The 19,823-nt window shown below is 55.4% G+C and overlaps 1 protein-coding gene across 1 annotated transcript; it reads left to right on the top strand.

Annotated features, from left to right (window-relative positions):
- The first annotated feature begins 413 nt into the window (after positions 1–413).
- Positions 414–18,848, top strand: MMRN2 (multimerin 2). Its single transcript, XM_045878252.3, has 7 exons — positions 414–676; positions 8,769–8,897; positions 8,991–9,097; positions 9,198–9,278; positions 10,039–10,203; positions 10,363–12,093; positions 15,033–18,848. The coding sequence occupies exons 1-7, from the start codon at positions 513–515 to the stop codon at positions 15,416–15,418; spliced, it is 2,763 nt and encodes a 920-aa protein (XP_045734208.1). The 5' UTR covers positions 414–512; the 3' UTR covers positions 15,419–18,848.
- The last annotated feature ends 975 nt before the right edge of the window (positions 18,849–19,823 follow it).

Genomic DNA, 19,823 nt, shown 5'->3' with positions numbered 1-19,823 from the left:
TCTCCAATGCCCTAGCGACCCTAGGACAGCTCCTTTCTCTCTCGAGTCTCCACCCACCTGCTGGCTCCCACAGCCCTGGGGTGGAAGGTGCTGAGTAGGCATGAAGTGCCCCCCACTTCCTGACCACCAGCATGGATGGGCAGCAGGTTTCCTGAGACTGACCCGACCGCTTCCTGCAGCCCCACCTCCTCGCTTGGGCTCTCCTAGCTTCTATGGGGACGTTTGGTGGGGCCGTCTCCCTGTGCGTCCCACACCTCCAGTGTCCCTGACCTAAGTCCTCTTGAGGCACAGGAACCAGCCTGAGTTGTTGGCTGCCTCTGTGGGGGACGGTGGGGGGGGGGGGCACTGGGGGAGGCCGGACGAGGCTCACCGGGTGGGCCGGCCCAGGCCACTTCCTCTCTTTGTTGTCCCTGTGCTTTCTTTTCCTTCTGAGACTTAACTTGAAGACGACGTCACCCTCACCAGCAGTTTGTGGAGTCCCTTGCTGCAGCTGAGCCTGCCCCACTGCCAAGATGATCCTGACACTGCTGCTCGGCCTCGGAGGGCCCCTGGGCTGGGGGCTGCTGGGGGCCTCGGCCCAGGCCCCAGGTAGCGGGCTCTCGGATCCACACAACCCAAGGCTGCCTGGGGTCTGGAGGGCGGAGGCTGAGGACACCGGCAGGGACCCCAGCAGAAGGTAAGGAGGACCTCGACCTTGGGGGAGGTCATGTACATGATCCAAGTCCCAGCTCAGCCAGGGCAGGTCTCTCGGGACCCCAGTTACCCATCTGTGAAATGACCTACTACTGTCTACCTGCTGGGCCAGCTGTGAGGCTGAAGGAGGTGCCAGGTGCCAGGCTCCCTTCAAGAGGCCACCCCCAGGCAGCCCGGACTGGGCACCACAGGAACTTCCCTGCCTGGCCCATGGCAGGGAATGGACCTGGAGGTCGGGCAGGAGCATTTCTTGCCACCAACCGCTTAGCATGGGGTGATGAGGGGCAGTAGTTCCAGAAGTTTCCAGCTGGCCTGGCAATGGCTCCTGTTCTTCGAAATAAGTAAACTCTGACAGTTGAGCCTAGGTGAGGCTGGCTTGGCCTAAGTCATAGAAGACAGACACTCCTGGGGACTGGATTTTTGTCTGATTGCCCCCGGGGGACTGGTGTGGGTCCTCAGGCTGAGGGACAGGCAGCGAGCAGACAGGGTGCTCTGCTCTATTTCCAGAACAAGGAGGAGGCCACGGCATCCAGGGAGCTCCGCTTCAGTGCCCCTCTGGATATGGGTAGGATGGTCTTGGGACTGAACCAGGACACCATTTTCCAGCCTTGTATTTGTCCAGGCCCTGGGGCCCCTGCCGATAAGGTGCTGGGCCCGTGGGTCCCTCCTTCGGGTCCTCCACCGTCAGAGCAGTAGGTCCTTTACTGGGTCCCTCTTGGGCTAGTCACCTTGCCAAGTGTTATCTCAGTGAATCCTCCCAACAGCCCGGGTTGCCGCAGAGCCCGAGGCTCAGAGAGACTAAGCAGCTGCCACAAGATCACGCAGCTAAGGAGAAACCACGATCTCAGTCTGACTTCAGAGCTCATGTTCTGGTCCCTGAACACTCAGAGGCAGCCCCAACCCCCAGATGTGCCTAATGTGCCTACCGCCCCCCTGACCACACACACACACAAACCAGGCTTGGTGAGAGTGTTTATATGGATTTAGAGGGTGAGAGGGGTCAACTTACACCCACCCAGAGTCTTCCATTTGGCTCTCTGAGATTCACTGTCACGTTGGCTTACAGAATGAATCCGCCTGGGACAGTTCTATACAGCTCTGACGCTTCAAGGTGAATGTGTTTGTTGGACACTTTCCTGAAAGCAGATTTGCCCATGGAGAGGAAAGAATAAGCAAGTGCATGCCGACTCTCAGTGAGGGGGCTGCTGGCCAAGTGGGGAGCCGCCCCATCTCTGCCCCGCCACCAGGCCGGCTCGGTGCTGGATGGTGTGGGTGATTCTTGGTGGGGGACTCCAGCCACCCAACTCTGATTTCACGTCCAAGAACCAAGCCTCCCTTCCCCAAAGCCACTAGCTCCATGCCCCTTTCTTTGGGCTGCCTGCTTCCTTTTGATAAAAGAGAGGCTCAGGGTTCCAGGTGGATCAGAAGAAGGTAGGAGACATTCCTCTTTTTCCACACCCCCTTGGCTATGGGGAGGGACTTGTGGGCTGCCCCATGGAGCTCACTCATCCATTCCCTGGTCGGTCCCAGTGTGTGCAGAGCATGTGCGGATGTACATAGAAGGGCGTCCCAGCCCAGGAATACCCTGGTCCCGGGGAAGCCTGGGGGTCCCAGCAGGCCTGCTGGGTCTCCTGCCCACAACCCAGAAGCTGTGGTCCCCACAGGCCCAGCCCAGGTTGTCAAGGCCTCCGGAGGGGCTGGTGTGAAAGGAAGGAAATGCTGCTCAGCTTCCTCGGGCTGATTGCTTCCCATGCTCTGTGAAGGGAGAGGCGGAAATGGTGCTCCAGCCTCCCTCCTGCAACAGGGGGAAGGGCAGGTGGGGCCCGGCAGCATCAGGGACAAGCCTGGTGGACCCTCAGCCCCTGGCTGCCAGAACCAGGCCTCCCAGCCTGCATTTGCCCCGCCCCACACCTGTTTCTGGTAGACCCTGGACATAGGCTCAGATGAGACTATTTCCAAGGAGAAGTTCGAACAGAACAATTTGGTGCCAGATGCCAGGTCCCAGGGTGGAGGCGGGACATGGTTGGGTGCTTCCCACAGCTCTGGGACCCCCAGCAACATGTGTATTTGGACTCCTTGGGGAGGAGGCTCTTCTGATGCTCCCTGGTTTTGGTGGGAGTGGGATTGAGCAGCGGTTTAGCAGGTGGGCTCCTCAGAGCCCGCATTAGCACCCCTGCAGGGCTGAGCCTGCGTTGGGGACCAAGCTGAGCCCTGGGCAAGGTGCCCCATCTCCACACCGTGGTGACAAGGCAGCTCCCTCGGCTCTCTCCATGCTGTGAGGCTCAGAGGAATGGGGACGCCACCCAGCTCCTAAGTGACAGGTCCGAGCATCCAGTGGGCTGCAAATCCCGGGTACCCGCTGTCCTGGCCCCCCCAGGATGGGCGGTGGTGTAGGAGAGGCTGCTCCCAGCTGTCCAGCTGGCCCTGCCCGCCAGCATCAGCTTCTCTTGGCCCACGCACAAGTAGCATCTGTGATTGAGTGCAGCTGAGCGCTGGTGGCCCAGGGCAGGCCTGCACACGGCTGGAGGTCACACAGGACGGAGCCCAGGCCACGCGTCACGGCCGTAGCTGCACCTCCTGCACCTGTTCCTGCCGTCAGAAGTACAGGGCCCTGGGCGCACTCGGGGAACCCCCACTCTGGACATCGAGTGGGCCTCAGGCTCCTCTGCCAAAGCCCCTTTCCAGCTCAAAGACAAAGCCCCGCAAATTCTCCCCTGGAGTGGTCGTATTCAAGGCTGCATTCGAGGTCTCAGAAAGCAAGGGTGCAGAGAACACGCCCTCCTTCCCCAGAATGACGGAAGGGACAGTCCGAGGGGGGCTCTGTTGGCACTGAAGTGTCTCAGTGGACAGTGGCAGTGGCACATCCATAATTCGGGGGGCTCCAGCTCACAGCCCTCTCCTTGCTGGAAGCTGGCTCAGCTTCCCCCATAGCCCCTCCCTCTGTCCCAAGGGAGGGGCCGGAGGTGCCAATCTTCTCCACATTGCCAGGACTGGGGAGGGGGGAAAGGCCTTGCTCACGGTCACCCTGAGCCCAGGAAGGGGGACGGCAGGGGGGCGCCCAAGCTTCTGAGCTTGCATTAGAAGCTCCAGAGGGGCTAGCACTCTCCTGACTGGGGCAAAGCCTCAGGTGGGGGCCATGTCAGAGGCCCAGGGCAGCCCAAACTCGCTGGAGGATCCCTGCACTCATTTCTAGGCTGGCCCCAGGGGATGAAGGTGCAAAGGGGGCGCAGTGAGAACAATGGGAGCTTCGGCGAGCCGGGCTGGGGGCTCAGGCTCAGAGGGCCAGCATGCAGCTGCCAGGAGCTGGAGGAAACCAAAGCAAAGGTCAGGAATGTTCCCAGGGTTTCTGGGCCAGCGGCCTGTACTATGCCAAGGGGATAGGGCTGCCAAGGGTTGGGCGGGGGGGAGCGTGGGCAGGGAGAATAGTTGGAGCCTGAGGTTTGGGCAGGTCAGGAGAGAAAGTTCCTAGGCAGGAAGGGTGGGCGGCACCACTTCTGGTTCCAGGAGCCCGAGGTGGAAAGTCCCAGTCACTGGCTGGCAGGCTGGACCAGACCCAGCTCCCCTGGGCACAGGCCTTCTGGACCCTCCACAGCAGTTCAGAGGGTGAGCAATGAACAGAACTTTGTTTTGAGTGGGTGTTTCTGAACCTCGGCACTACGGGCATTTGGAACTGGCTAATTCTTGGCCGCGGGGGTGCTGGGCTGTGCTGTGTGCCTTGCGAGGTGTTCGGCAGCATCCTCGGGCTCTGTGCATTAGATGCCAGGTTCACGGCCACCCTCCCAGTGGAGGAAGTCCCTTCCCCCCTACACCCGCCGCCCCCCCCCGCGCCCCTCCCCACCGAGAACCACTGGTTAGAGAAACGCTTTTCTACAGGCCCATGTTCCAGCATTTCCATGGGGCCCAGGGTGGGGGTAGGGTGGAGGCTGGAGTTTCTGGTCCTGGAACAGTCTGTACAGGTGGCCATCTCACCCGTGGTCCCTAAACTCTGGGCCTAGCACTGTCATAGTCGCTCTTTCCGTGTTGAGTGAACATTCTTTGCCTAAAGTCAGGGCCAGCTCCATGGGCGTGTGACCTGAGCCGTCACACAGGGCACGCCCACAGAAGGGCCCCACACTTGGTTTAATCTCTATTGTTGTCCCACATTGTCATTTTGCACTGGACACTACAAATTATGTAGTCAGTTTCGTGTAAAATATTTATTCTCTCTCCCTTTATGGAAAAACTGTGCTCACCCTCTGGGTTAGAGTCAAACCTTCTGCAAAGTTCGTTGAGACAGTCAGAAGGCCCTGCCCCTACTGGTCCCCAAAGGCAATGCTTTGAACTCTTTAGGTGAATCCTTTGGCATTTACCCCTGTGTCTCTAACTAACATGTTTATATTGCTACTTCTTGGGACGTAGCATTATCCATGATTCAGCTCTCATTCCCACTCCATACTCCAACCCCAACATGCATGCATAGGCGTGCAAGAATGCGTGCACGTGCATACTTGGGCACACACACACGCACTGCCTATCCATCATCCTCCCATATTGTCATTTTAAGTGTTTACATTTATACGACTATGTATGCTACTCAGAGTGAAGACTCGAAAAAAACCTATGAATCCTCCCTCCCCCTGCCCACCCCCCGCCCCGCACACTTCATATTTTTGGTTTTCCCTGGAATAAACAACTGTCTTCATTTTTTTGTTTCTTTGGCTTCATTCCCTGTGTCTCTGTCACTACTCAATCCTAAACTCTTGGCTACTTGTCCACATCTGCTCTCCCCTTTCATCCGTGTCAGGTGTTTGACCACTGTGTCTTCTCGGTGACATCACTCCCAGAGCCCCAGCTGTGCTCCAGTCTGGACGCTGGCCCCACACCCACTGCCCACCACTCTACTGGGCTCTCCCTTCCCCCCGACTCCCTCCTGGAACATCTGTCTCCTGAGGCCGTGCCTTCCTTGTGCTTGGTTCTCTGGCCTGTGTTGGTGGAGTACCTCTGGCACAATGGTACTCTGTCCTAGGCTGTGACTTAGGATGACCCAGAGAACTTTAAAATATTGATGCTCAGGCCACAATCCCAGAGACTCTTGCTTCATTGATCTGGAGTGGAGCCCAGAGGCTCTTCTTTATAAAGTGCTATACAGTGGTTTTGATGTGAAGATTTGATGGCAAGATTGCAAACCACTGTTCTAGTAGCTCCCTGATGAGGGATCCTGGGGTGTGCAAGGTTTTGAAATCTGATTTGTTGAAAATGTCTTTATTCTGCTCTCTTCACTTTGATTGATAGTTAGGCTGGGTATAGGATTCTAAATTGGAAATGTTTTCCTTCTGTATTTTTTTAAAAAGATTTTATTTATTTATTTATTTGAGCGGGTTGAGGGGGGCAGTGCGAGCAGGGAGAGGGACAAGCAGACTCCATGCAGAACATGAAGCCCAGTGTGGGGCTTGATCTCACAACCCTGAGATCATGACTTGAGCCGAAACCAAGAGTCAGACGCTTAACTGACTGAGCCGCCCGGGTGCCCCCATTCCCTATTTTGAAGGCAGTTCTCCACTGTTTCTAGTGTTGCTGTTGAGGGGTTCAAGCCATTCTAAGTGCTAATGTGTGTGTGTGTGTGTGTGTCTTGATTTTTCTCTCTAGAAAGTATAGAATTATTTTCATTTCCAGAATTCTAAAATTCCATGATACTGAGTTTTTTCCATCATATTGCAGGTAACTGGTGGACCCTTTGAATCTGGAGGTTCAAGCCCTTCACTTCCGTAATATTTGTTTGATTTTTTTCATCAATGATTTCCTCGCTCTGTTCTCTTTATGGAACTCCTATTATTTGGATGCTGGATTTCCAGGATCTATTTTTCTGATCTTTCCTCTCCTGTTTTCTCTTTCTCTCTTTGCTCTTTTTTTAGGAAAATTTCTCTAACCTCTAACATTTCTATTAAATCTCCTTTGCATTTCTACTGTTATATTTTTAATTTCCAAGGGTCCTTTTCATTCTCTGAATGTTCTTCCATTTTTAAAATAGCTTCCTGTTCTTTCTTGGCTGTAGTAACTTCTCTTATAGATCTGGGGCTATTATTACAAATTTGAGGGACTTCTCTTCTCTGCACAGTGTTGGGTTTGTCCAAGTTGATTTTTTTTCCAATTGCTTGTTTTTGACCTCCCTCTTTTGTACTAGAGATTTTTCTCAGGAGTCATCTTGGACGTCTGCCCACTTGAGAGTAGACAGACTAAGAAGCTGATTGGAAGCTGGCTGTACGGATGGAGCTTTCTGACTTCTTTTGTCATAATATGTTCTGGGGCTATTTTACTAGGGGAGCCCCTGATGTTATTTTTTTTTAGCTCTTTCCTCTTGAGTGGTGTCATTTTCCTGACAAGCTTTTTCAGTCTGCTACCAAGAGGCTAAAACCTGCCCACCAGGCTTTTAGGATCCAAGTGGGAAATCAGGCTGGGGGTCCTCAGCTTTCAAAACAGATATGGTCACTCAACCCCCGTCAATCCTTCCCCCTGCCCTACCCCATCCCTTTGTGCCTGGTAGCCCCAGTACAGAGACCAGCTCCAGAGAGTAAGATCCCAGCCCGATGGCCACTCCATCTCCAAGGCCCTGAACACTGCCTCCTAATATCTGACAAGTGTGGCCATTCCTCTCCATACCCACCACCATTACCCATGGAACCTGCCAGCATCTTCCACCTAGATCCCTGACACAGCCACCTACCTATACCTTGCCCCTTCTTGTCCTTTCTGTACCCAGGAACCAGGGTGGCTCTGTCATGTCACTCCACTGCTCAACCCCCCCCCCCCACCCACCACACACACACTTTCCGTGCTTTCACTGCAAGGTCCAGCTCCTCAGCTAGCACTCAGGCCTCCACAGCCTGGCTTCCCCTTACCTCTGCAGCCCTTCCCTGGCCCAGCCCCTGCATTTCAGCGGGCCATAACCTCTATCACAGCCCCTGGTGCCAAATTATCACCTCCTTCTGAAAGTCTCCCCAGCTAGCACCTTCCACATCATCTGAGATTGCCTGCTTTTTCCTGGGGACCCTGGGGGGAAGGTCTGTTCCTCCATATTGGCGCTGAGTGCTGCTGAGCTTTAGCCCAGCACCCAATCCCGAGGAGGTGCTGAGCTGAGCCGAGCCATGGAAGTCATTGCCGCTTGCAACTCTGGAGAGCTCCGTTCTGGGAGCTGATTACCAGGCGAAGGACCCTCTGACCTATTGTACTGAGCCCTTCAAGGCTGTCACCGGATCAGTGAGCTGGGGCTGTGCCAGCCATGAGCACCCCTGCTCCTGGGCATTTGCAACCATACACACTGGTAAAGGGCAGAGGTGGAGAGGCTACCCCTCTGGTGTTCAGGATGCTGAATGTGACCCCCTAAGCACCCTGTAGGATCTTGCCCAGAGAAAGGACTGCTCAGCTCAGCTGCCTTGTCCCACAACTGTTTGAAAGCCCATTTCCATAATGGCCATCACGGGGAGCGGCCAGGGAGCAGGTGCCCTCCCCGCAGCCTGGTCCCTGTGAGGAAACGTGTGAGTGGTGATGGGGCAGGGCAGCAGGGTTCGCTGAGCACTTGTCAGGAGCCAGGCCCTTGATACTCATCCGCACACCTGGAGGAGGGTATTAGCATCTCCAGCTGAGGAATGGGGAAGGGGGAGCTCCCTAAGTGCCTCCCTCAAGGTCACACAGCTGGAGTGTGAAGGATTTGAACCCAGGACCCTCCAGCCCCAGCAGCATTATGCTGCCTCCCTGGCACCAAGAGAAACAGTGAGAGGCCCTCCTAGCTCCATGGGTCATTTTGCTGTGTGATTTGGAGGCTGCTCTTCAGTGTCTCTGTGCTGGCCCCTGCTCGAGGGCCTTCCTGGAAGGCATGGAGTAGATGCCCTTGCAGGAGGGTTTGCGGAGCTTTTGTCCTGGAGTCGAGGGATGAATAATGCAGAGTGCTCCCCTCTCAGGCTAATGGATTCTAGAATCCCGGGCATTGGGTGGGGCCGGGAGGCCGGGGTGGGGCGCTGGTATCACTGTTGACCTCTAGGAAGGGTCCTATGGGACCTGGGCGTGGCTCGGCAGCCCTCTCTTCTGGCTTGTTTTTCCAGTAACTGGTGCCCTTACCAGAAGTCCAGGCTGGTCACCTTTGTAGCTGCTTGCAAAACGGAGAAATTCCTCGTCCACTCACAGCAGCCATGTCCACAGGGGACTCTGGACTGCCAGAAAGTCAAAGTCATGTGAGTGGGGGTAGGATGGCGCAGGGCGGGCCGTCCATCCGAGGCCCACGCTGGCGCACCCTGGAGTCACTGAGCTGGCCCCTCTTTCCCCAGGTATCGCATGGCACACAAGCCGGTGTACCAGGTCAAGCAGAAGGTGCTGGCCTCCGTGGCCTGGAGGTGCTGCCCTGGCTTTGCGGGCCCTGACTGCCAGCACCACGGTAGGGCTCCCCGGGGCTCCCTCCCCTCCAACCTCTGACCCCAGAGGTCAGGCAGTTCCTCTGACCTGTGGGGTCACTATCTGTTGCCTCCTCTCCGCAGATCCCACGGCAATCCCTGAGCCTGAAGATCTAGGTGATGGCCTCCAGGAGCCTTGGGATGGGCCAGTCGGCTTTGAACCTGGTATGCTGCTTCCCTAGAAGCTGCAGGAAGGGCAGGCAGGCAGGCAGGCAGAACCCATGTGCCCAGGCCCTTTCTCTTTTGATAGGGTGGTGCCATTTCGGGAAAACTCTGTGCCCAGAATCAGCAGGGGCCCTTCCGGGGCTCTGTATCAGCCTACCCTCACACCAAGGAGGCCAGAGTCACAGGGCCCTCTGTTACTACCTGCTGGCTAAGCACCACACCCTTTTCCTTGACTCCATTTTCTGAGGACAGCTTCATCTGGCACCTTCCCTGACCCTTGAATGGCACAAGATCCCATGGCCTGGAAGAAGCTTTCCCACATGTGTCCTACTGGGGCCGGGAAGTCATACTATCCTTGGTCTAGAGTCAGCACAGAACCACCAAGAGGCACCATTTGTGCGGCCTTTCAAGGCTGGGCCACGTCCGGGATGGCGAATGAGTTTCATCATGTGGTGAACTCCTTATCTTCTGACAAGGGCTGCCTCAAATGATGTTGAGAGGCCATGTCCACACAGCTGAGGAGGAAAGTGTGCCGTGATTGATTAGTCATGTCTGCTATGGGTGCTGGGATGGGGGGTAGGGCTCGTGGGCATGCATTTCCTCTTCTGGAGCTAAAGGCTGCTACGCTCCTGCTCGGAGGACATCAGCACACACCTCCCTGATATTTCCATCTGAACCTGGAAATTTCCTTCTCTGTACCTCCTGATCTGCCCAGGCCTGGGGAGTTAGACCTCCACGCTTCTCTCTCATGTGTCTTCAGGCCACCCGGCGGCTGAGCCCAGCAACATCATGGAGCGGCAGGAACACTTGCTGGGAGATCTCCAGAATGACGTTCACCAGGTGGCAGACAGCCTCCCGGGCCAGTGGAAGGCCCTGGCAAGCAATCTCACAGCTGCCACGATCGAGGCAAATCAGACAGAGCCTGGTGAGTAGCAGGCTCCAGGGGCTGAGGCAGAGCCTGCTCATACCCGAGGGGACAAGAGGAAGGCCCAAATCTCAGAGGACCCCCCACCCCCGCCCAGTCCTTGCCCGGGGAGGGGTGTCTGCTCCTGCAGGGCTGTGTAAAAGCGTGTCTCTGTTGCAGAGGCGCCTGGCAGATCCTTGGAGCAAGTGCTACTGCCCCACGTGGACGCCTTCCTACAGGTGCATTTCAGCCCCATGTGGAGGAGCCTCAACCAAAGTCTGCACAGCCTCTCCCAAGCCATAAGAAACCTGTCTCTTGATGTGGAGGCCAACCAACAGGCCATCAGGGGGGTCCAGGAGAGCTCGGTGGCCAGGGCTGACTTCCAGGAGCTTGGGGCCAAATTTGAGAGCAAGGTCCAGGAGAACGCCCTGAGAGTGGGGCAGTTGCGGCAGGATGTGGAGGAACGCATGCACGCCCAGCACCTCTCCCTGCAGCAGTCGCTCTCCCAGGTCGAGGCGGACGTGGACGCCAAGTTGAAGAGGTTCCTTAAGGCCCAGGAGCCGGTGGGGGCCAACGGCAGCCTGGTCCCGGCCGCGGCAGGGGCAGGGGCAGGGGCCAGGCCAGAGCCGGAGAGCCTGCAGGCCAGGCTGGGCCAGCTGCAGAGGAACCTGTCGGCGCTGCACGCGGCCGCGGGCCGCAGGGAAGAGGAGTTACAGAGCACCCTGGCGGACATGAGGGCCACCCTGGCGCAGCACGTGGATGAGATCAAGGAGCTGTATTCGGAGTCCGATGAGACCTTCGATCAGATCAGCAAGGTGGAGCGGCAGCTGGAGGAGCTGCAGGTGAACCACACGGCGCTGCGCGAGCTGCGCATCATCCTGATGGAGAAGTCGCTGATCATGGAGGAGAACAAGGAGGAGATGGAGCGGCAGCTCCTGGAGCTCAACCTCACCCTCCAGCACCTGCAGGGCGGCCACGCCGACCTCATCAAGTACGTCAAGGACTGCAACTGCCAGAAGCTCTACTTCGACCTGGACGTCATCCGCGAGGGCCAGAGGGACACCACGCGCGCCCTGGAGGAGGCGCAGGTGAGCCTGGACGAGCGGCACCAGCGCGACGGCTCGTCCCTGCAGGCCCTGAGCGGCACGGTGGCGGCGCTGTCGCGGGCGGTGGACGCGCAGCGGGCGGAGGGCGAGCGGGCGCGGGCCGACGCGGCGCGGCTGCGGAGCCAGCTGCGGGCGCTGGACGGCGAGGCGAGCGCGCTGCGGGCGGCGCACGGGGAGATGCGGGCCGAGGTGGGCCAGCTGCACAGCTACTTCACGGCCCTGCTGGACGACGCGCTGCGGCACGAGGCCGTGCTGGCCGCCCTGTTCGGCGAGGAGGTGATGGAGCAGATGGCGGAGGAGGCGCCCGGCCCGCTGCCCCTGCGCTACGAGCAGATCCGCGCCGGCCTGCGGGACGCCGCCAGCGGGCTGCGGGAGCAGGCGCTCGCCTGGGCCGCGCTGGCCGCGCGGGTGGCGGCCCTGGAGCGGGCGGCCGAGGCCGGCGGGCCCACCCCGGCGGGGCTGGCGCAGGAGCTGGAGCGCCTGGACGCCGACCTCCGGCGGGTGGGCCTGTGCTGCGAGGCTTCGGGGGCCTCCCCCCGCAACCGCTCCCTCGAGGGCCTCCACGAGGCGCTGGCCGCCACCGAGCGCGACTTGGAACACCACCAGCGCCTCTTCCACAGCCTCTTCGGAAACTTCCAAGGGCTTGTGGCTGCCAACGTCAGCCTGGACCTGGGGAAGCTGCAGACCATGCTGAGCAGGAAAGGGAAGAGGCAGAAGGGTCCGGAAGCTCCCCGGAGGAGGGACCGGAAGCAAGCGGAGACTTGGACGGGTGAGCCTGTCCGAAGGCGGGTGCTCTGGGAGGCAGGTGAGTTCCCGAGCCGCGGGAGGCTGGGTGGGCCTGGGGGGGCAGGGCTGTCTGCGGGCAGCTTTTCGGCCTCCAAGAAGGCGAGGTGGAAGAGAACGGGGAGACCAAGGGTCAGGACCATGCAGGGCCGGCTTTGCCCTGATCCCGCTTTCATTCAGGGCCAGGGGCCTCTTATGGTACCTGAAGTATAAGCAGGTAGAAGTCACAAGAGCCAACTGTCAGTGAGCGGGCACAGGCCGGCCATGGGATGCTTGAGGCTCCTAGACACACGGCTGGCCACTGCCACCCCGCCTGTAGAGTGGGCGGGGAGAGCCTCCCTTTCCTGCCAGCCCCAGCCTCCAGTCCCCCCATCGCAGCTCTTCCTGTCCTCCCGACTTCACCCCGTGCATGTTGAATCAGCTCCCCTGTGTACAAATATGTGAACGGGGCCTGGTGTGGCCTGCCATGGGCAGTACCCACGCGCGGGGAATCCAGGGGAAGGCCGTGGGCCCTGAAGGGAGCTTGCTGTGCTGACATAGTTGGTCCGTCTCGCTGCTCCGCGCCGGGTCGCCTTTCTCGGCCTTCGCCGTGTTGAGTCATCATAAACCCCAGCGGCACGTCGTCACTGCTGTCCTCCCTGCAGCTCAGTCAGGGGAAGTGTCCCGTTCACACAGCCAGTAAGTGTCACAGAGAGCCCTGAACCCTGTCCAAGCTGTCTCTAGGGTGCTGGCTCTTGCCCTGGGCCCTGGGCAGCCAGCTCTGAGCCTTCCCCGCCCCTCCCTGAGCGTGGCCCTGGGAAAGCGACCCCTAGACTCCGTGCCCCGGGTGATTCTCCCCTGCCGGAGAGGACCGCCTCGGGGCTATGGCCACCTCCTCATCCAGACGCAGGACCGGGTACAAGGCCGCCATCCGGGCTTGTCTATAGCCCGGTGTAGCCTGGCATGTGGGAAGTCTGAGGCCTGGCTGAGGATCCCATCCCAAGCTCTCCCTGCTCCTGCCGACTCTCCATCCTGGCCCTGGAGGCCTGGGGGCCTGGGGGCGGTGGACAGAGCACGGTCTCTAGCACCACTTACTCGTCTCAGTTTCTCCCTCTGTAAAATGGGAGAATCGCTACCTACATCGAAGACTTGTTATGAAGACTAGCAGATACATTTACCGAATACCTGACCTAAGGTCTAACATTTAGTAGAAACCGGTCAACGTCTCCCCGTTTCCCCAGCATTTTCAGGGCCAAGGCTCTGCACTAATTCTTCCAGCTTTTTTCCTCCTGCGAGTGGTGCAAGGCCTCAATTGCCTGAGGGTGTCTGAGTTTACCACTGCAGTAGTTTATTTCAAAAAATGTTTTTCCTTAAAAATAAAAATTCCCGCTTATTTGTCTTGTAGAAAGACCACAGGTCTTGAATCTGTGCCCTGCAGGGAAGGCCACTCTCAGTTTACCTGCTAGCAAATCAGAGAAGCACAACCCTTGAGCCTTCTGAGGGGCAGGTTGGACCCAGGGGCCAGTAGGGTCGGCCTGGAAGGCGGGACTGAGCGGCCGGCAGGCTGGCTGCAACGGGTGGAGAGAGAGCCAAGTACCGGCAGAGGGCGCGCTGGGCAGGCATCCCTTGGGCTGGGCGAGCGCCCCACCTCCTGGCTGCTGGGGGAACTGCAGAGCCAGCTGCGGGCCTTTGACGGGACACAATCTTACTACAAATGGGAAAGTTATTCTGAACTCTCCAATTCTCAGAAAATCTTCCAGAACCAAAGAAGAGCAAAATTTTGATATTCACAAGACTATTGCTGGACCGGGAGCCAAAGAGGTGGGGCTGTAGGTGGGATTAAGGCACCAACCACGATGCAAATTGCCCCTCCTTTAGGCCTTGCTTGGTTTTATCCCCTAAGAAACGGGGAGTTTGGTCTCAACCAAGAGACGCAGAGAGAGAGATACAGAGAGACACACAGAGAGTTGAGGGAGCACATGGGGAACATGACTTCATCAGTGCCAAGGCCAGTGTCATGGCCAGAACCCCCTGGGACTCACCCTTCCCATTTCCTGGCTCTGTCCCCCACCCCGCCTGAGAGTCACGGCCAGGTAGCTGGGTTGGCTCCTTCCTCACTGTACACTCACCCTCTACACGGAGAGGCTCCCTCTGGCTCCACGCCTGCATGTGGGCCTGGCGGGCCTGCCATCTGTGTTCTCTTCATCTCGCTTGTCCTCCCATATGGCTGGCTAAAATGCTTTTTTACGTGGGAAGAGCACTGGAAATCAGGAGATCCAAGGACAGCTCCCAGTGTGGTAATTTGCTATCTGTGTCTTCTGGAGCCGGCTTTCCCTTTCTGGGCCTGTTTCCCCATCAGTAACCCTAGGGCTCTGTGCAACAGTTTGAAAACATTAAGATGACCCGCTTGAAGAATTTTCTTGTCTGGTCCCACCTGCTCTTCTCTCTCCAAGGTCCCGTGCCAGACATCCAGTAGGAAGGATGCTGCAGTGTTCTTTCCCTCACCAGTGTTAGCATTACCACCTGGAGGATAGGTAGTATTTTCTCTCTTGCCCTTGGGCATCTCAAGATCCCAGGAGGTGGCAGTCGTGTGGAAGTCAGAGACCCGGGTGCCTGCCCCATCTTGCCCTGGGCAAGCCACGCAGCTTTGGACAACCAGTTAAGCACTCAGGACTCAAGGTTTCCTCAGGGGGGCGGTACTTACCTCTCAGGATGTTGGAAGGAAAGGGGAACAAATGAAAAAGTGCTTTTTAAAAATGTACACTTGTAGAGACAACCGACTTGTATTTTCCTCTCAATTAGTGACCCAGTGAGTGTTGGCCAGTTGGCTCCCACCCTCTGAGGCCGCTATTGGGAACACCTGGGTTATCTAGAAATAGCTATTCCTACTGTTAATAAGGTGAGAAGGGCAGGTCTCAGGGTTTGGTTTCCCACCGGGGGGAGTGAGAGATAGTCACTGAGCACTTTCCTCCTGCATTCCAGGCTCCCCTGTGGCCTTCTATGCCGGCTTTTCAGAAGGCACGGCTGTGCTGCAGACAGTCAAGTTCAACGCCACTTACATCAACATCGGCAGCAGCTACTTCCCTGACCATGGCTACTTCCGAGCCCCTGAGCGTGGCGTCTATCTGTTTGCGGTGAGCGTTGAATTTGGCCCGGGGTCAGGCGCCGGGCAGCTGGTGTTTGGAGGTCACCATCAGACCCCTGTCAGTTCCACCGAGGAGGGGAGGGGTAGAAGCACGGCCACGACCTTCGCTATGGTCGAGCTGCAGAAAGGTGAGAGGGTGTGGTTTGAGTTAACCCAGGGATCAGTCATCAAGAGAAACCCACCAGGCACTGCATTCGGGGGATTCCTGATGTTCAAGACCTGAACGCCGGGCACAGCCCTGACCAGACGTCGTGGACTCACCCAGCTCTCCTTGGCCTGGAGCTCTGGCCAGGGTTGGTCTGGAGACCATCCAGTTGGTCTAGTTCTTCCTGGAAAACTTCTGCAAAGACGATGCGGTATTTGGGGCCTTCCTCTAGATGCACTGGGTTTGCCTGTTTCTTAATGACGAGAAGAACTGGAAGGCTTCTGTCTGGGCCGAACCTGGCCCGGGGAAGTGTGAACCTTAGCTTGGCGTGCCGTCTGAGGCAGGATGGCATCGTGGGCTTCAGCTCTTTGCCACACCCTGGGTCCTGCAGCTTCTTTGGTGTATTGCTCCTCCTGTGGTTGGAAACTTTAGAACTTTCTCCCACTTCTTCTCCCTAATCTTATGCTAGAAAATCATTCCTCCCCAGAAGGACTATGTTTAAAATGGAGGCGACATCTTGGACAATGTTGGAAACCAGTCTCCACCCACTACAGGGCAGTAGGGGAAAACCGACCTGTTTGGCTTCTATTAGAAATGGGGACAAAGGCCTCGTTGAGTTAACCAAAGGAGACAAAATTCCCTTTCCCTCAGTTTCGGTCCTTCCTCGAATTTATCTGTAACCTTAATTCCACTTCTTTTTCTCCTTGCCTCCACATGGTAAAGGCCAAGACATGTCAAAACATGAACTAAAATGTGTACAGCCTTCACCCTTTTTACTTCCTCCACTCGCTGATGACCATCCTCATTCTCATGAGCATCTCTAACCAGGAAGGAGGCTGAGGGAGGTAGGGAAGGACGATTGTCAAAATCTCCTTCGGTAGTGATCAGCTCTGGAATAAAGCAATGCCCTTCAAATCTCGGCCTGGTTTCTTTATGGAGAGCGAAAGGATTCGGTAAAGGAGGTAGAAATATGGGACAAAATGAAACGGTTTGGGATAAATGTGACTCTCATGATTCCAGGCTGTATTTGCCATCACAGTTCCAGTAAGTTCTGCGTGACACGTTCAGAGCCCCCCCAGCAGGCTGCGGGGAGAGTACTGGCTTAGACAGTTACACTTCGGAGTTGCAGCTCTTCCCGCAGTATCCGTGTAGGGTTTTCAGAACATTACGGTCCCTGCAGCAAACGGGCTTGCGAGAGCAGCCCTCTGGTTGTCAGGACGTGTTCGTGTTGTGGTAGTCAGGTACCCCATGTGTGGGGAACATACTCTTCTCCATAACAAAACTGGATGGGACGGGGCAGTGAACAAGGACAGGAGTTGGTTGTCAGGGCTCACAAGGGTCTCAGCCCTTCTCCTTGTTTCCTAAGGGTCATTAAATCAAACGGTTGTCCCCCAGAACTTATTTCCCACTAAGCTTTGTGTGCTCGATATGCTAAAACATCAGCGTTAAAAGGAAGAGTATGCCAGGCCACTCTGGTGCGGACGGTAAATCACCACCTCTTGAACCGTTTCCATCGGTGGTATGAGGCAGTCGGTCGAATAGCTTTCATTAAGTATCTTGGTGTTTTATTACCTTGACCACAGGGTTGACTCTGGCCTTCCTGCCCTTCCCTCCGGCCAGAGCCTCTTGCCCGGTGCAGCTCTCAGCTGCCGAGACTAATGGCAACCCAAGGCATGATGTACTGGGGCCGTTCTCGCCCAAATTTGGAGAGCCGGTAGCCCGTCGCCCTGGCCGCTAGAAAGCCCTTGCCGTGTCTTCCTTCTGCTCCATCTCGCTCTTACTGGGCAAGCTGTACTGATGACTAAGTGGAGATCTGAGGGTGGTGCGGTCTTACCATCTAAGATTTTCGCTTGGAATGGCTTGCACATAATAAGCGGAGTGAACTGATCTCCATAAGGGGCACCTGCCCCCCGCTGCTCACGTGGCCACTGCTCTTAACGGGGTTATGAATGCAAGCGCTAACTGGTAAACTCGGCCAGCAGCGTGGACGAGTCCCTCCAGAAGTTTCTGGGATGAGAACTAGAGAAACAATGGTTCTTTTAAATAGGATGCTTTCCATTCAACAAAACCAATTTCACAAAACCTTAATACCCAGTTTAAGTGCAAATTTCCTGTTTAAACACTTCTATGATGAGGACACCAGATTAACAAGAATTCTAAAGTTCACTTGACAGGTTTCTTATCTCCACTAAGGCATCTAATATCTCTGGGTGCAGACTCTTTGCCAGTGCTCCCTAAATAGACCCCCGGTTACCCAGGCCAATGTTAGGACACCCTTCACTCGTGGCATCCAGAACAAGGCAATGGACTGAGCACAGAGTGGTATCATACCTCCCCAGATCTGATGGAGAAACAGATTCAAAAATAATACTGAAAAACAGGAAAGGGTGCCATAAGCCGATCAGAAAATTTTCATAATTTCTGCAAAAAGGGAAGTAGAAGGATTGACTATAAAATGAAATAGCAACAGGAAACCATAACCCAAAACATTTGAGACTGTTGGAGATGGGAGCGATTTCAGGGGAACCCCAAACTCAAACTCAGCCCCTAACACGCTTGGGGGGAGTGAGTGGAGGAGGAGCAGCCGAGGGGCAGCCCCAGCGGGTCCCGGCTGTCGCTTGCCCCTGCTAAGCGGCTAGCAGCGGTGGCCTCTGCCTGGAGTCCGGCAGCGCGGGTCCATCCTGGGCCCCCAGCTGCAGGCGGCCACGGACTCTCTGGAGGCAGGAAGCTCCCAGACGACATGCACAACCTAACCGAAGTCTGGGCCCGCGGCAGTCAATCCCGAGGTGTGTCCCCACACACAGCACAATGCCAAAGTAACACCTGACCTCTGCTTTTATTTCAGAAACAACTTGTAGTTTAGAAACACTGTGGAGAGGATATGTATGGTCTGTAAACAATGTTTCTGAAAGCTCTCCTTTCCTCTCATGCTCTGCCACTCTGCTGGTATCCCAGGACATTTGTCTCGAAAACATCCACAACTCCAGTCCAGCTCTAGCCTGAGCGGGATTGCTCCATCCTCCTCTGTCAGGAAAGCTCCCCCAAACCTGGCCTAACAATGACAAAACTCGCTGAGGTGGGGGTGGGGGGAGGTAAATACGCAGAGTGGGAAAAGCCTGAATCCTAGGCAAGAAGAAAGGAGCACTTCTTAATTGTTGCTCTAAGAAACCGCTGTTGCCCCATCACTTCTTGATAAAAACAGGAAGCCGAGAAACACAGAACTGAGGGGAGCAGGGGTTCACACCAAATACAAAGGTGAGCAACTATGCCAAAGTGCCAAACATTTGTGGAAAACTAGTGTCATGAAGAAGAGGATCCAAAACTCAAAAAACTGAAGATTTTGGAACATACACGTCTCTAGAAACAATACAGGAAACTGGAAATCTTATTTGCCACTCAGGTCCTGGTCTCTAAATACCATCCTTCCTGAGGGAATCAGAGAGCCTTGGAGAAATGGCTGACTCCATGGCTGGGGCAGGGAAACTACCAGATGCCCTTGGAACATCTTTTAAGTGCCAAAAAGTAAGAAGTGCTCAAGAAAAGATGAGCACGTGGAAAAAGGACTCAAGAGCCAACTTGATGAGCTTCTAGTAGCCAAGTCTGGATCAATTTGAGCATCAAAACAAATAATGACCTAATAGACTCTAACTCATTGCATAGAATAAGAATCCAGGAGTTCCTAGTGATAGTAAAAAAATAAACAGGAGAAGACAGACCTCTCCCTTACAGAATGCCAATTAATGAATGTAGATGTAATAATGCAAGTAGAAAATCACTACTTTATAAGCACTGATTCACATTAGAATTACCAATGGCTAGAACACAGTCTCAAATTATCTCCATAACATAGTAATTACAAAGGGAAAATCACCACTTTACGGTAAAGAAACTAGGTTTCACCTTGAACAAGGGGTTGACAGTGACATCATTAATAATGGGACACACGCCATGGCCTCCCAATGGGATGCCCTGAGAAGGACACAAATATGTCCACAGAAACTCTGGCCTTTTACTCTAGAAAATGTATCACAAAAAAACAGAAACTGGAGAACTGTTTCAGATTAAAGAATGAGACATGACAACTAAATGCAATGCAAGATCCCGGACAGACTCTGGACCCGGGAAATATGCTCTCAAGGACTTTATTAGAACTGGGAAAGGCCTGCAGAGTATCGTGTTGCTGATAAGTGTTATGGTATCAATGTCAACTTTCCTGATTTTGAAAATCGTATGTAACTGGTTTTGTAATGGAATATCCTTGAAATACTTAAAGAGGCACAGCTCTGTAATCCAAGTAGTTCAGAAGAGGTTATGTGTGTGCTCAAACATTCCAACACCACACACACACACACAGACTAACAAGGCAGTTGTGGCAAAATGTAATCGTTGATGAATCTGGGTGAAGTGTAAATGGCATTCTCTGTACTTTTCACAACTTTCCTGGAATTTTGAAATTATTTCCAAATAAAAAAAAAATTTGGTT

The sequence above is a fragment of the Mirounga angustirostris genome, unplaced genomic scaffold (genome assembly GCF_029215605.1).
Source record: "Mirounga angustirostris isolate CCGP_5_RB_7025 unplaced genomic scaffold, mMirAng1.0.hap1 SCAF_6, whole genome shotgun sequence".
In the NCBI taxonomy this organism is placed as follows: Eukaryota; Metazoa; Chordata; class Mammalia; order Carnivora; family Phocidae; genus Mirounga; species Mirounga angustirostris.
The sequence above is the reverse complement of the archived record's forward strand: the minus strand, read 5'-3'. Positions and strand labels throughout refer to the sequence as shown.

Bases quoted from the DNA above. Each gene is read 5' to 3' on its own strand.
- MMRN2 (XM_045878252.3), top strand. From the start codon at position 513: ATGATCCTGACACTGCTGCTCGGCCTCGGAGGGCCCCTGGGCTGGGGG. The intron at 677-8,768 runs GTAAGGAGGACC...TTGTTTTTCCAG, and splicing joins GGCAGGGACCCCAGCAGAAG to TAACTGGTGCCCTTACCAGA. The intron at 12,094-15,032 runs GTGAGTTCCCGA...CCTGCATTCCAG, and splicing joins GCGGGTGCTCTGGGAGGCAG to GCTCCCCTGTGGCCTTCTAT.